This window comes from Gopherus flavomarginatus, chromosome 10, assembly GCF_025201925.1.
Source record: "Gopherus flavomarginatus isolate rGopFla2 chromosome 10, rGopFla2.mat.asm, whole genome shotgun sequence".
Taxonomy (NCBI): domain Eukaryota; kingdom Metazoa; phylum Chordata; order Testudines; family Testudinidae; genus Gopherus; species Gopherus flavomarginatus.
Genome location: NC_066626.1, coordinates 46,158,026 through 46,171,561, shown reverse-complemented (window position 1 = coordinate 46,171,561; position 13,536 = coordinate 46,158,026). Strand labels below are relative to the sequence as shown.

Here is a 13,536-nt window from a genome sequence, read left to right as displayed (position 1 = left end):
ACAACAAAGCTGAATCTGGAGCTTTATTTTTAATGAAAATACAAAGAACTGAATTTGTAACAAGGAAGGTACTTTTTTAAACTGGTGCTGAATCAGATTCTTGTAGAAACCTTGTGGTATGTTTATCAGCACCAAATTGCACAAAATCCGCTCATCTTGAACTCATTTTTAGAAAATCCATTGAGTTAATATATTTATTTCTCTGATTATTTCTGGATCCTTAAAGAAAAACTCCTGAGATTGGCTAGAAAGTAAAGTAACTGGAATGAACACAACTAAAGTATGATATTGCATATGGATTTAGGTGAGCTGATAAAGCCTTTTGCTTATCTTTTAGATACTCAGTAGATAAGAGGATAGTACAGCCTTTCTGCATGGATTTGTCATTCCTTATTCTGCATGCACTGTTTCTTTTTAGGCATGCATTATTTCAGGTTCTTTCATTTTGTCTTACCCTCATCCCTTCAAATCGCGACAAGGCTCTCAGAGGTCTCAAAGCTCTTAGTGTCCTAAGGGACTTAATGGCACCAAGTTCCGAGTAACCTAATGCATTCGCTGTTAAGCTAACCAAGGAGACCTACATAAAAAACAAAAAAGCAAAAATTACTAATTTTGTACATACCACTATATATCCCATAGATGTGTGTTACAGCCTTCTCAAGTGGAATCTAAGTTGGAGCACTTTCTTCAGAAATCTTTCTTCAGAAATACTTCTGTAGCCTGGAGAAAATCTTTTCAATTAAGGAAAGAAGTAGGAGAAAAAGGAAGGGGTAGTATAAAAGAATTAAAGGAGAAATAGGGGAATAATGCCATAAGATACCCATTGGTGAATACTGGCTGATACAAGAAAGCATATATATTTTGTATTCTCATATCTTGTTTGCGATACACTAAGATTGGAAGGAAAACAAAAATTCTCACACACAAAAAGCCCTATAGCAGAAATTAAAGTGAATCTACACTGTTTGTCAGTCTAGATATAGATCTTACTCTTACACATTAAAATTTTGATAACATTCTTAGAACCATTATAGTGTTGATAATGGCCATTTGATTGTATTTGAGAGCCACAGTCAATAGGGAAATGATAGAAATCTGTTCAGAATTTACAATATTATTGATCAACAGCTGATGAAGCAAGAATGAGCCTCCGTAAATTGGTATGAAAGATCAGCCCCACAGCTAATTCACTTCTTTTCACTGACCATTCATTCTTCCTGACTTGCTCACTTTCCATGCTCTATAGGTTGACATGATCATGGCTTAACATGCTCTAAAGTAGAGTGAAGAGATGCTAAAAGAGTACTTGAACAATGCTTGAATAAAGCTCTCAGAAATAATAATTATTTAAAGAAGTCCAGTCAAGCAACAGATTGAGGAAAGAGATCTTTATTACATATGTTGAAAATCCAGTTTTATCTTCCAATGCTTTAGAGTTGTCTGTAGTAGCCTTGCCCAGCTTGCACTCCCAAGCCCTGGGAGAGGAGACGGAAATTATGTTCTGACTGACAGGATCTGCAATACTGAGGTGGCTGCAGCACTGGGAGAGAGTCCAAGGAGCAGTGCAGAGTCCTGGTCCTGTGCGGGGAGCCTGCCACTTGCCCAGTATGGCAGTGAGAGAGAGGAGCTGCCAACCATGAGCAGTGCCAGATTGTTGAGGACTGGTTCCTGTGTTCTACTGGGTGCATGTAACAGGCCCCCGAAGTGCTGGAGGCAGTAGGAGGTGGTGAGCACCAGGGGAGTGGGGTGCGGCCCCCATGAGGGCAATCGTGGTCCCTCTTTACAATGCTGGGTGCCTGCGATGGCAATGGTAGATTTGTTTGTTCCTGACTGGAAGATATCAACTGATTGGGGAACATTTTGGGGTCGAGATTTGAAGTGCCTAGGATAAGATCATAGCAAAAGGTTATAGCCTGAAAAAGAGTGATATGAGGGCAGAAGGAGCTGGGCTGAATTACCTAAATTTGCTAGCAATGGTTAAAACCCATCAGTAAGCCCACAAATCTTGGTGATGTGGTGCCTCTGCCTCCACCATAAGTGCTCCCATCCATCCCCTCACTCACTCTAAAATTATGGATTTGATATCCCCCTTTCTAGCAAAGAGGATGGATTTGTGGAGGGTCAGATACTATCTTGTAAGGAACTGGAGATTCATGACCACCATATGGTCTGAGCCCTTCAGGGTCTTTGTTCTAACTCTTATACAAAGACTGATGTGGAGGTTGCCCAAATCAAGGCCTGATCAGTTTCCCCAGAATAATGGATGTAGATGAACTTTTTAACTCTCTTTTGAAATCTACCACTACATTGTCGGATCTTTTTTATGCGGCTGCAGAATCAAATGCAAACTTTTCATCACACGCTGCCCCTGGTCGTGAACAATGTATAAGACTGGGAAAGCTTATTGGTAAAATGTTTACCAACATTTCTGAAATCAAAAAATCTTAATTGATTTCAAGGTCATGCTGGGGGGGCGTATGGCAGATACAGCAAGAGTTTAAATACACTAAAGAAAACTGTTTAACAGTTTGTGTGTTTTCAGTAGCTACAAAGCTGAATAGCGGGCTTGATCTCTGTAGCGGGGTGGTTACCCGTTCCAGCCCTGACAGGGTTAAAACCAGCCCTGGAAGAGGGCTGGAGGGCTGGGAGAACAACCCAGGCTGAGTGGGAAGCAGGCTAAGCTGGGGCCATGCCTCAATTAGGGCCCAGATGGCCCTCTAAAGGCTTGAGCCAGGAGCTCAAGCAAACAATCTCTCTTTGTGTTCAGAGAGAGGAGGGCGTGGCTGCAAGGAGCTTAACCAAGTGCCTAGAGTGGAGCAGGGCTGGGGAAAGGCCAAGGGAGCCGGGGAGCTCCGGCCTAGGAAAGCCTCAGGCTGAAAGCCTAGGGTAAGGCCAAGAGGGCACTTGGGTTGCAGGAGGCAGCACATGGATAGGCAAGGCAGAGACCAGCAGGAGGTGCCGCAGCGGTGAGTCCCACATTGCTACAATCTCCCTCCTGCACATAATCAGTGCAGTGGTTCTGAGGCAGGAGTTTTGGGTAATGGTATTGAAATAGTATTTTATTCCTGTATCCCCTTCTGCCATACCCCTTTCTAAGCATGTGTCCTGTGAGCCCGTGCTCATGGTTCTAGATATTCATTCTTGCCCGGATAAAAGTCTTCCTTCTCAGATCAACTCTCAACACAATCTGGCACAAAGTCACTATCATCACAAATCATTTTTATAAGGTCAGAAATAGAATATTGTGCCCATTTGTTCACCACCTTGAATTGTGCAACACAAAAAATCCCCTTAAGAGTCTCCTGAGTCTGCAGTATTTGGAGCACAATAACTAAACAGAAAATCCTCTTACGAATGTTAAGCAAAGATATCTAGCATCAGTCCACTCTGTTAAGAATACCTAACAGGCCCAGATTTGAAGGAACCAATATCCTTGAAGTACCTTATATCTTAGGATGACTGTATGCAGTAACCACCGTCACTGCAAGGCATCATCAATTAGCACATGCATGGTCCTAAAACAGCCCAGTTGGATGGTCACTAGTTCATGAGTTATTGTTACACATATGCTCATGGGGTACAATATCCCAAAAATGCATCATCAGTTAGCATATGCAAATTAAATTTATGTAAAAAAAATCCCAGCTTGTTTAGCGAGGAAGACATACTTACCGCTATTAGAATACAAGATACTCTCACTAGAAGCAAACGTACATAGAACTAAATACCCAGGATAACAGTGCCCCACATACAAAATGTTTTCAATCTAATTTTTTTTTCTGAACTGTGTGTATGTGACAATTGTAGGTGACAATGCCCTAAAACAGCATAGTTGGAGGGCCACTAGTTCATGAGGAATTGCAACATATATGATTGCAGGATGAGGGCTAGTGTACTTCAATGTATTAAATTAACCTATTAATATTTAATGCTGTAAATAACACAGGATCAATAAATAAAGGATTGATCTCTCCTGTACCATGATCCATCATAACATAACACAGCTTAACACAGCAGGATTGGAAAGTTAGCCAACCCTTGAAAGGAAGAGTGAACTCATCTTGACTAATTTCAAACACAGACATCATGAGTTCAATAATGGATTTGGACTGAAGGGCTTATTGAAGTTGCTGCACCTGTACTACAGGTGTAGTCTTTGTTCCCTATATAGCCGCTCTGTAGCTACATGCTGGCACTTGTGCAATGCAAGCTCAAATATTGAATGTTTTTATTTTTAGGAGGGCATGTTAACATCTTTTCTGTTCTGTTACACTGAAATCAGTGCAGAACTCCCATTTACTTCAATGGAGCTAGGACTTCACCCACAATGATCATAATCAACTTTATTAAAAATATAACGTTGTGCAGGTTCAAAAAAATTGCCAAAGCAGGGTGGGAGGTAGAATATTGCCTTCTATGTTGCAGCAGTATGGCTTCAGTGTTCTCCAGTATCTCATTTTACTCTGAGTAAAGAATGCATCAAGAAGGCTTTCATTTTCCCACAGCACTAATAAAGGATTTTGGACAAATTCAAGAGGAGATCTAAGATTTCACAATCTATTACATTGTAAGATGTAGCTTCTTCATATGTTGTAACCTGCATGCCCAAACAACTTAGCAGCTGTGCACATCCTAAGCAATTACTTCACAGCCCTTGGAATTTGGTGGATGTGTTATCATCGTCTAAAGGTTTTGATGCTACTCAATGGTCAGAAGGTGTGTTAAAGAGCATTTCAGACTGCACTTTCCTTTCCCCTATGATGTATACACATTATAGATGACTGAATCATTAGTTTGCACTCAGAATAAACTGATGCTATGAAATGGTCATGTAAGAGCAACTATATCAAATACAAATTGAAATATTATTAAAATATTAACAACAACAAATGCAAATTCTAGCCAATCAACTTGCAAAACATCAAAAAGTAGGAAAAAGTATAAAGACAGAAGCAAAATACAACTAAATAATAAAAAGAACTGGTTACTTACCTAACCTTACATTAGCTGTGGCTCTTCAAGGCATGTTGTCCATATATATGCTAGGCTACTTGCACATTCTTTCCTTGTGTTTGAGATCAGAATCTTTTGCCCAGCAGTATCCTGGGGCTGTACATTCACTGTGAGTGTCCTCATGTCCTGTGCTGAGGGGCATACAAGGGAAACAGCCCCAACTACCACTCTGTTCCTTCACCAGTACAGAATCCAGAGGTTAAAGGTATTAATACCATTAATTCCATGGTAGTATGGAAGGAAGGTGGGTTATGGAATACATATTGACAGCATACCTCAAAGAACCACAGTTAGTATAAGGTAAGTAACTGTTTCTTTTTCTTTGAGTGTTTGTGCATATATATTCTACTCTTGGTGACTCACAAGCAATGATGTGATATAAGGAAGGAAGATACACTGCGGGTATCTAAACTGGATAGCTCATAACAGGATTTAAGGCAGGAAGACATCATTTAGAAAGTCTCTGGGTTGATATGGCCTGGGCCTTTAATCTGTCTGCAAATGCAACAAAGAGTCTTGGGGAAACTCGCAATGGCTTGGTTCTATGCAGTTAGACTGATAATGCCCAAAGGACATCCAGACTGTCTTGTCTGGCCTATTTCTGATTAGAATGTTGTTTTGGGATGAAAACTGGTAAATGGATCATTTGGTTCATGTGAAAGACTGTTGCCACCTTAGATAAGAAGTTGGGATGGGGCCTAAGGGTAACCATGTCCCTATGGAACACCGAATATGGAGGGTCTGCCATAAGAACCAAATATTGGATGAGTGAACAAGTTACTCAGAGCTGGTGAATGGGACCTGGTACCTCTTACCTGTCTCCTTAAAGGTCAGTGTTACTGATGCTAGGGTCCACCAGATAAGCTTTACTGACTCTAATAAGGCTTCATTAATAGGTAATGCCAGACAACCACGTAAAGAGGTATACGTATGTTTAAATGTCTTTGGAACTCTCCTCTACCATCATCACTGGGATTTCTAGAGGAACAGCTATACATCTGAGCAACTCTTGAAAGTTCCTGTACTCATCTAGGTGACATAGTACTGTACAGATGGAACAACTGCCTCATCCAGGGATGAGGAAGATATAGCAGCTGGTATGGTTTGTTTCTCCATTTGAGCGTGCTTCTCATAAGACAGTTCTAGTGATTCAGGCTAATGAATTGCCACCTGAGACAAGTATCTGGGGGGCGCAGGGGAGGAAGTTGTCACCCTGGGAAGCTGTACCGATGAAGGTTGTCTCATATGGTATGAGCTCCAAAGGGTCCAATAGGGCCAGGATTATTATATAGATAAGGACCTGGGGGGCTAGGGAGGAGGCTGCTAAGAAATATGCCTGTTTAGATAACCCCTATATGACTGGGCTATATAGGAAGCTCTCGATCCTGTTTCTGATTCATAAGGGGCTCTTGTGGAATATATCGGGGATCCGTCACCATTTTTGCTGGGAATCACACAAGGAGAAGGAACATTTCTTATCCAGAAGAGGGGTTACCCTATCTGGGGTATCTGAATGCATCACAGCACAGTGTTAGCTGGTGCTGCAGGGGCACTTGGTACCACAATAGCAGTCACAGTTAGTTTCATGGGGGGAATATTCAGCATGACAGAAATCAGTGGAGACCCATAGGGCATGTCTACACTGCCCTTCAGTTTGGACTAAGGGAGTGTGAATAGCAGTGTGCACCAAAGTCCTGAGCTGCAACTCCCCCACATGGACACTGAAAACAGGACAGTGTAGACATGCCCACAGATTCACAAATTGTAAAGGAACCACTATGATAATCTATTCTGAACTTCTATATAATACTCGCCATGGATTTCTCTGAATTAATTCCTCAGTCTCCTCCATCATTTGCAGATATTCTGGTACAGCAAAGATCTAGTACAGAGAGTGATGATGCCATAAACCTTGGTGTGGAAGTGGGCATCACTGGGGCGGATGGTGCCAAAATGAATAGTCCCAAACTAGCCAGCTTCAAGATGAGCAATACTGTAAAAACTGATGCCAAAGGGATTCATGCCAAAATGAGCAGTGCTGGGACAGAAATTGGTACCATGGTCTTAGTACTCAACCCAATCAATCTTGATCCTTGAGGCTGTGCCAAGGATGCTGTACTGTGTTCCCTCAGTGCTCCAGTACATGATTCGGGCAATGAAGACCCTCTCAAATGGAAGTGAGGAGGTGATTTGTTTTTGCTTGGATTTCCAATGTGGATATATCCTTATGTTTCTAGAGAAGCAATGCTCCTTTTTTCTCTGAGGATCACTCAGTCCTACCTCAATCAGTAGTCATGGCAGTCTTAGAAGATGGGGTTCAGGAGACAGCTGCTGACCCACAATGGTCTAAACTACCTGCATGAAGCAGTCTAACAAGAATTGCTTAAGGTGCTCTTCTTTTCCCTCCTGTGTCCCTTTGGAATAGTACTTACAAATAGAGCATTTACTGGGGATATGACTATTCCTGAGGTAGAAAAGGCATTTAGTGCAGTCATCATTCTGAGGGATAGCTCTTAAATCCTGGGAATTTAGGCTCAGACATGGCTAAGTCATGGTACTGAGAAAATTCTTCTCTTGTCAAAAATAAAACAAAATAGCTCGCTATGAAAAAATTACCAATGGGCAAGCTATCCTAGCAAATAAAACCTACACACTCTATCATATACAAATATTTACACAAAATTTTAGGAAAAAGATGCAAGAGTTTGTGGACGCTGTGGAGTTCTATTCTGCAGCCATGGGCAGTAAAAAGTAACCGAGTGACAGAAGCTGCTGCTTCATCTTTTATGCCATTGGTGAGATGCACAAGGACATTTAGGGCAAGTCTATCCTACCGCACTACACCGGCGAAGCTGCACAGATGCAGCTGCACCACTGTAGCATGTCTTTTGAAGATGTGCTGTACTGATGGAAGAGCACTGTCCAGCTGGCATAATTACTCCACCTCCACAAGAGGCAGAACCTATGTCAGCGAGAGAGCATCTCCCACTGACATAGTGTGGTGTGGATAATGCTTAGGTCAATGTAACATACAATGCTTGGGGGGAGGTGTTTTTTTCACACCCCTGAATGACATACGTTACATCGACTTAAGCGGTAGAGTAGACCAGCCCTTGGGGCGCATGCACAGTCCCAACTGACTTTACTGGCCAGCTGATTCCGATCTGGGTCACATGGAACATACATGCACTAGCAGTGGAATATATCTGGAGAGCATTTGAAGAACTACAGGATTCTGGTCAAATTTTGAGTTCCTACATGACTTTTAAAGAATTTTTGCCTACAGTACTTTGCTTATTAAATATAAATTATTTTGGCATGGCTAATATCAAGAGTATAAATATTATGTTAATGAGTTCTATAAAAAGGAGACAGTAAAAGAAATATAAAAGAATACTTAGAAAATATATCACATACATCAACAATTAGGAAGTCCAGCCAGCACCAAGCATTAGTGAAGTATGTTTGATAGCCATATGCCACCCACTTGAGCAGCATTTCCAGAATGAAGATGTAAGTGAAAACCTTGTCAGCATATTCCAGCATGGTCTTGATAGTCTTGCGCTGCTCTACATATATGTCTTCAAAAGCCTAAAAACAAAAATATTCAAATGTGTTTAGTGTTCAGTAATATTATAGTGTGTAGTTTAGGTTGCAAAGATAAAGAAAATAAAAAAAACCCTGAAATATTCTCTCCCTAAAAACAAAGTCGAGGGGCCTGAGCTTTCTCCTACTTTTCTTTCTCAGATGAAAAACAGGGTTGTGTACTGAGGAACTGTGGAACTGTATTTGTCCATAAGTAAATCATACAGAATGCAGCCTATTAGGTTTTATTTTTATCTGTTGATTGATTTAACTATGGTATTTATATGGGCCTGATTACTATAGTGTTTGATTGCCTCACGATCATTAATGAATTTATCTCCACAATACCCCTATGAGGTAGGGAAATATTATTATCTATTATCTCCATTTTCCAGATAGGGAAATGTAGACACAAAAAGACTATGGGCTAGATTTTTTAAGATATTTAGCATGTAGTGGGTTTTCAAAAGCACTATGAGCACCTAACGCTCATGGGTGTTAGGCAAGCTTGGACTCTAGTATCCTGCAAGGTAGAAGTCCCAGAGCTCGGACTCCAGCCTGAGTCTGGAAGTCTACGTAGCAATAAAACAGCCCCACAGCCTGAGCCCTGCAAGCCTGAGTCAACTTGCACGGATCAGCCACAGGTGTCTAGTTGCTATGTAGACATACTTTAAGTGACTTGGCCACAGTCACAAAGAAAGTTATGGCAGAGCAAGAAATTCAACCCAGATCTCCTAAGTCTCTGACTGGCACCCTACTCACCGGATCATCTTCTGAAAATAAATAACTTAGGTGGTTTGTGAGTGATTCATACTTCAGTAAGTTTCACAAGCATAAGGTGACAGTATTATGTGAAATTATGTGAATTTTTTCCAAACATGGTGATGGAAATTTATCTTAGCCAGTCATCCTGCCAACATGTCCTTCTCTTTCAAGTTCTTCCCAGTGACCTCCTTTCTCCATTCATTAAGATACTGATCCAAAACTCACTGAAGTAAATAGGAGCCTATTGACTTCAGTGTGCTTTTAATCAAGTCCCAGAGGCAAAAATACCACTTTTTTATATCATGTTCAGTATAAAATTGTTTATTAATTGCTATATTGGTATTAAATAAAACAAAAGCTGGATGGTATTTATAGGCTTTTAGTTCATGCCAGACAAAAACCTTGGATTTTGTTTTATTTGAAACCAACATAACAAATAACATGCTTTAGAGAACTGTATCTAAATGACTGGCCAAATACATTGCAAAGCATGACTGCTTAGACTCCTCAAGTGAATATGGATTGAGGTTTGGTTTTACAGAAATTCAGCTTTTCTGCTCCTCCTTACTTATGAGGAGCATTCAGGATATTTTTATGGCATTTTTGCGGCGTGCTTCATTTATTGTTACTATTTTATATTAATGACATTTTCTCTTTATTTTGTTCTCACTTATTTGGTAAGTTTCCACAAGGTGTTTGGTAGTTTGTATTTTTAGAGACATTCCTGTGGCTATTCAGTCTACATGAGTGGGAGTCTATGATTCCTTTGGAGAAAAAAGCACTCATGAGAATTCTTGTTCTTAGAAGGCAGTAATTAGAAAAGATCCACATTGACTGATATCATCACAGTATTAAGATGTGTGTGTATGGTAGAAGTAAGGGGGATGCTTAGACTGTACAGGCTAGATTGGATTGTCCAAGAAGAGCAGGGAGTTGCACTCACTTTGTACCACCTGGAGGCAGATTTTCTGCAACAAACACCCCTGAGTTACACTGGTAGATGCTGATACAAACTGGGGGTGAAACAAGCCCAAATAAATCATACATTGATTATGTTTCTCTTTTTCCATATATTGCAACCCGATGGTCGGCCAGCCCACCTGTCTCAGTAATACCTCCTTGAATTCCCTAGTCCAAACACTGAATGATGACTGTGCCTATGTGGCTATTCTGTGGAAAGAGGATTCCTTTTGCTCCCTTTTCACATTCAAAGCATTAACACTAGAGTGACCATCATTTGGCTCTCACTGTTTAAAGATAACACACTTGTTTTTTTATCTGCAGGGGAAAATATGCTAAAAACTGTGTTTGATAAACCACATTTTAAAGTATTTTCCCACAGAAACATTACACTTATTTCAGGTTTCACTCACCAGAGCACCACTACTAAGGAGAATCATAAAGACAATGAAAGTCTCAAACCAGTTGTGTTCAACTATCTTGAAGCAGGTTTTCCTAAGATTCCACCATTGTTTTCCTCTCCCCTCTTCTAGGCTGACTTGACAGCACTTAAACCTTCGTACACAGCCTGAAAAGCAACATACATTTTGAGAAGGCAAAATAGAGAAGTGATGCTTAAGGAGATAATGTCTGATTATTTATTTGACTAGTGGTGCAGCCATTATATTTCCATGTACTTTATGGCTATAAGAAAATCTAAACTCTGATAAATACACATTCAAAGCCTATTTTTCAAGCAGTAAAATCAAATGCAGTTAATAAGACAATTGGTATTTAAAATCAAATGAAAGAATGGGAAAGTATTCCTAGCTTGCTGAGAGCTGACTGTGCTCAGTACTATACAAACAAATGAAGACATGGTCCCTCCCAGAAATAATTTAGAAGCCAAATTAAATACAGTTAGTACAAATATACAGTCAAATTTCAAGCAGGTTTATATTTTTTAATGCACTTATGTGTGGACATAAGTTATTGTAATACATTTTTACATTCGGTAGCACCCAGATGTCCTAGTGAGGATTAGGGATAAATGTAAGACACGATCCATGCCCTGAAAAGCTCACAACGTGGTCTGGGGAGCTAATTCTGATAAGGTACTGGAGGAAGTTCATTTTAAGGAAGGACTGAAAGAAGACAGGGACGATGAGCAGCTTACAAGAAGAAGCAGAGGAGTTCCAGCTATATGAGATGGCATGGAAGAAGTTACAGTGATGAAAGTGGAAGAAAGATAAAAATGGTTCTTTCATATGTTGCCTTAAGAGATCTTTACATAGTAGGAGGAGGATTAGGAGGAAATTAAAGCAAAGATGTAGGCAAGAACAGATTTATTCAGTGTCTTGAAGATGACAAGTCTGAACTGGAAAAAAAAACAGAGAGAAAGCAGTAAAAGTAGTGGAAGAGGATAGTCAGAGAGGTGGAACAGAATGTATTTTGAGCACAATCTAGTAAGACTAGCTAGGACATAAGAGGCCAAAGAAAAGTCTGCAGTAGTTGAGGTAAGAAATTAGCAGGGAATAGACAAGGATTTTAGTGGTGCTGATGAAAAGAAGAAAAAAGATTGATTTTAGAGATTCTGTAAAGAAGGAAATGACAACTTTCCTGAATAAAGGCCATAACAACTTTCATCCTCTGGTCTCCAAATCAAGACTACGGTTTCTGCAGTTTGTAAGAAAAGATTTGAAAGAAGTCTATTGATGGTAAAATCCTGTACAAACCCACCACATTTAAATACTGAATTCAGGAACTGAATTTCTTTTTTAAAAATCCATGAAAAGTTCTTAAATCAGATAATAACTGTATACTTGTGGTGTTTATTGCAAATGAGCCAAATCAAAAATTCCTACTCCCTGAAATGGAGTGTAGGGAGGATGGAGGTTTATCTCCTCTTTGCCATAACTTTAAAAAAAACTCTTGACTAAAATTAATAAACAGAATTCAGAAATGCATCATTAATTCCATACATGTGCAATATGATTCAAGATTACCAAGTTAGGGCCAGATTCTGCCACCTTAATCATGCTAAGAGATACCTTACTACATGAGAAGTTTCACTGAAATCAATGTTACAGATTCCAATAAGGTACTATTACAGTGTGCATAAGGGTAGAAGGTTGGGCCCCTAATTTGGCCAAATAACCATAAAATCATCAAGTTGCTAGAAAAATAAAAACCTACAAACTTCCAGCAATATCTGCACAGTTATTTATTCAACAAATTAATTATATTTGCAGTTTCACCCTATTTGTATATGTCACAAAGTTGCCTTTCAATTTGGCCGTACCACTACCTCTCTTCCAAAGAGAGGTCATTGACTGGTATAAGCAGGGAATTACAAGTTAGGAATGAAGTAGAGAGTAAGAGCTATGTCACTAAATCTTGCACATCAACTATTTGTCCTGGGTTAAGTAGACCCTGTTAGTCTCTCATTTTCACAAGCATTAAACTCACTCACACATTTTAAAAGTTGAATAAAGTGTTTAAAATGTGTTCACAATCCTTATAGTTCTGTTTATGTTCTTAGAAAAGTATGTTTTACAGGGAAAACATTCATCAGTTGTGAAAAAAATCCTTTTACGGTGCAGTTAATCTCTTGTAACCTACTGTGATAACATCTTTTTTTGTTTTTTTCTCTTGTACATCACTTCATCTGAAAGGAATCTTAAACTTAAAGCGGAAAAAAAGAAAATGGATTGCTCTGCAGGCATTTTGCATGACTAGCTACTTCTTGTCAAAGCTACAATGAACAGCAACTGAAAAACCTTTGTAAGCATTATCCTTTATTATAGAAGAGCTCATAAGATCAAATGTAATCATCAAATATAAAATGTCTCAGGTTATGTGTATCTATGAAATATAACTGTACCATCTAGAAAATTATCTTAATTTTACAAATTTTGATGAAGATTAGCATAGATGGTTTTATTTAAAGGTGGGAGTGAATATTTTTTGTGGTTAAACCACAGGAGTGAAAATCAAAAATAAGGGTAGAAGGTCTAGTCTAAACACTGCCACTGATTTTCTATGTGATCTTGTATAAGTAATTTAGTCTTAGATTTTCAAAAGTGATATCTGTATTATGGGTACCCAACTTTAGACAGGTAAGGCCTTATTCTCAGTGCTGATGAGCACATGCAACTCCCACTGAGTTTCCAGATTTTCTCCTCTTATTCATTAATCTTTCTGGCCTCGAAATTTTACAACTGTCAGCTTTTA

General features: G+C 39.5%; 1 protein-coding gene across 11 annotated transcripts in view; it reads right to left on the bottom strand.

Annotated features, from left to right (window-relative positions):
* The window catches only part of LOC127030195 (sodium channel protein type 1 subunit alpha), a 358,700-nt gene that overhangs the window by 48,541 nt on the left and 296,623 nt on the right, over positions 1-13,536 (bottom strand). For all 11 annotated transcript variants that reach the window (XM_050916258.1, XM_050916249.1, XM_050916251.1 and 8 more), the window contains 3 exons: positions 10,737-10,891; positions 8,431-8,604; positions 455-577 (listed from right to left, as the gene is read on the bottom strand). In XM_050916258.1, the coding sequence (XP_050772215.1) occupies positions 455-577; positions 8,431-8,604; positions 10,737-10,891 (452 nt within the window). The remainder of the gene's footprint in view (positions 1-454; positions 578-8,430; positions 8,605-10,736; positions 10,892-13,536) is intronic.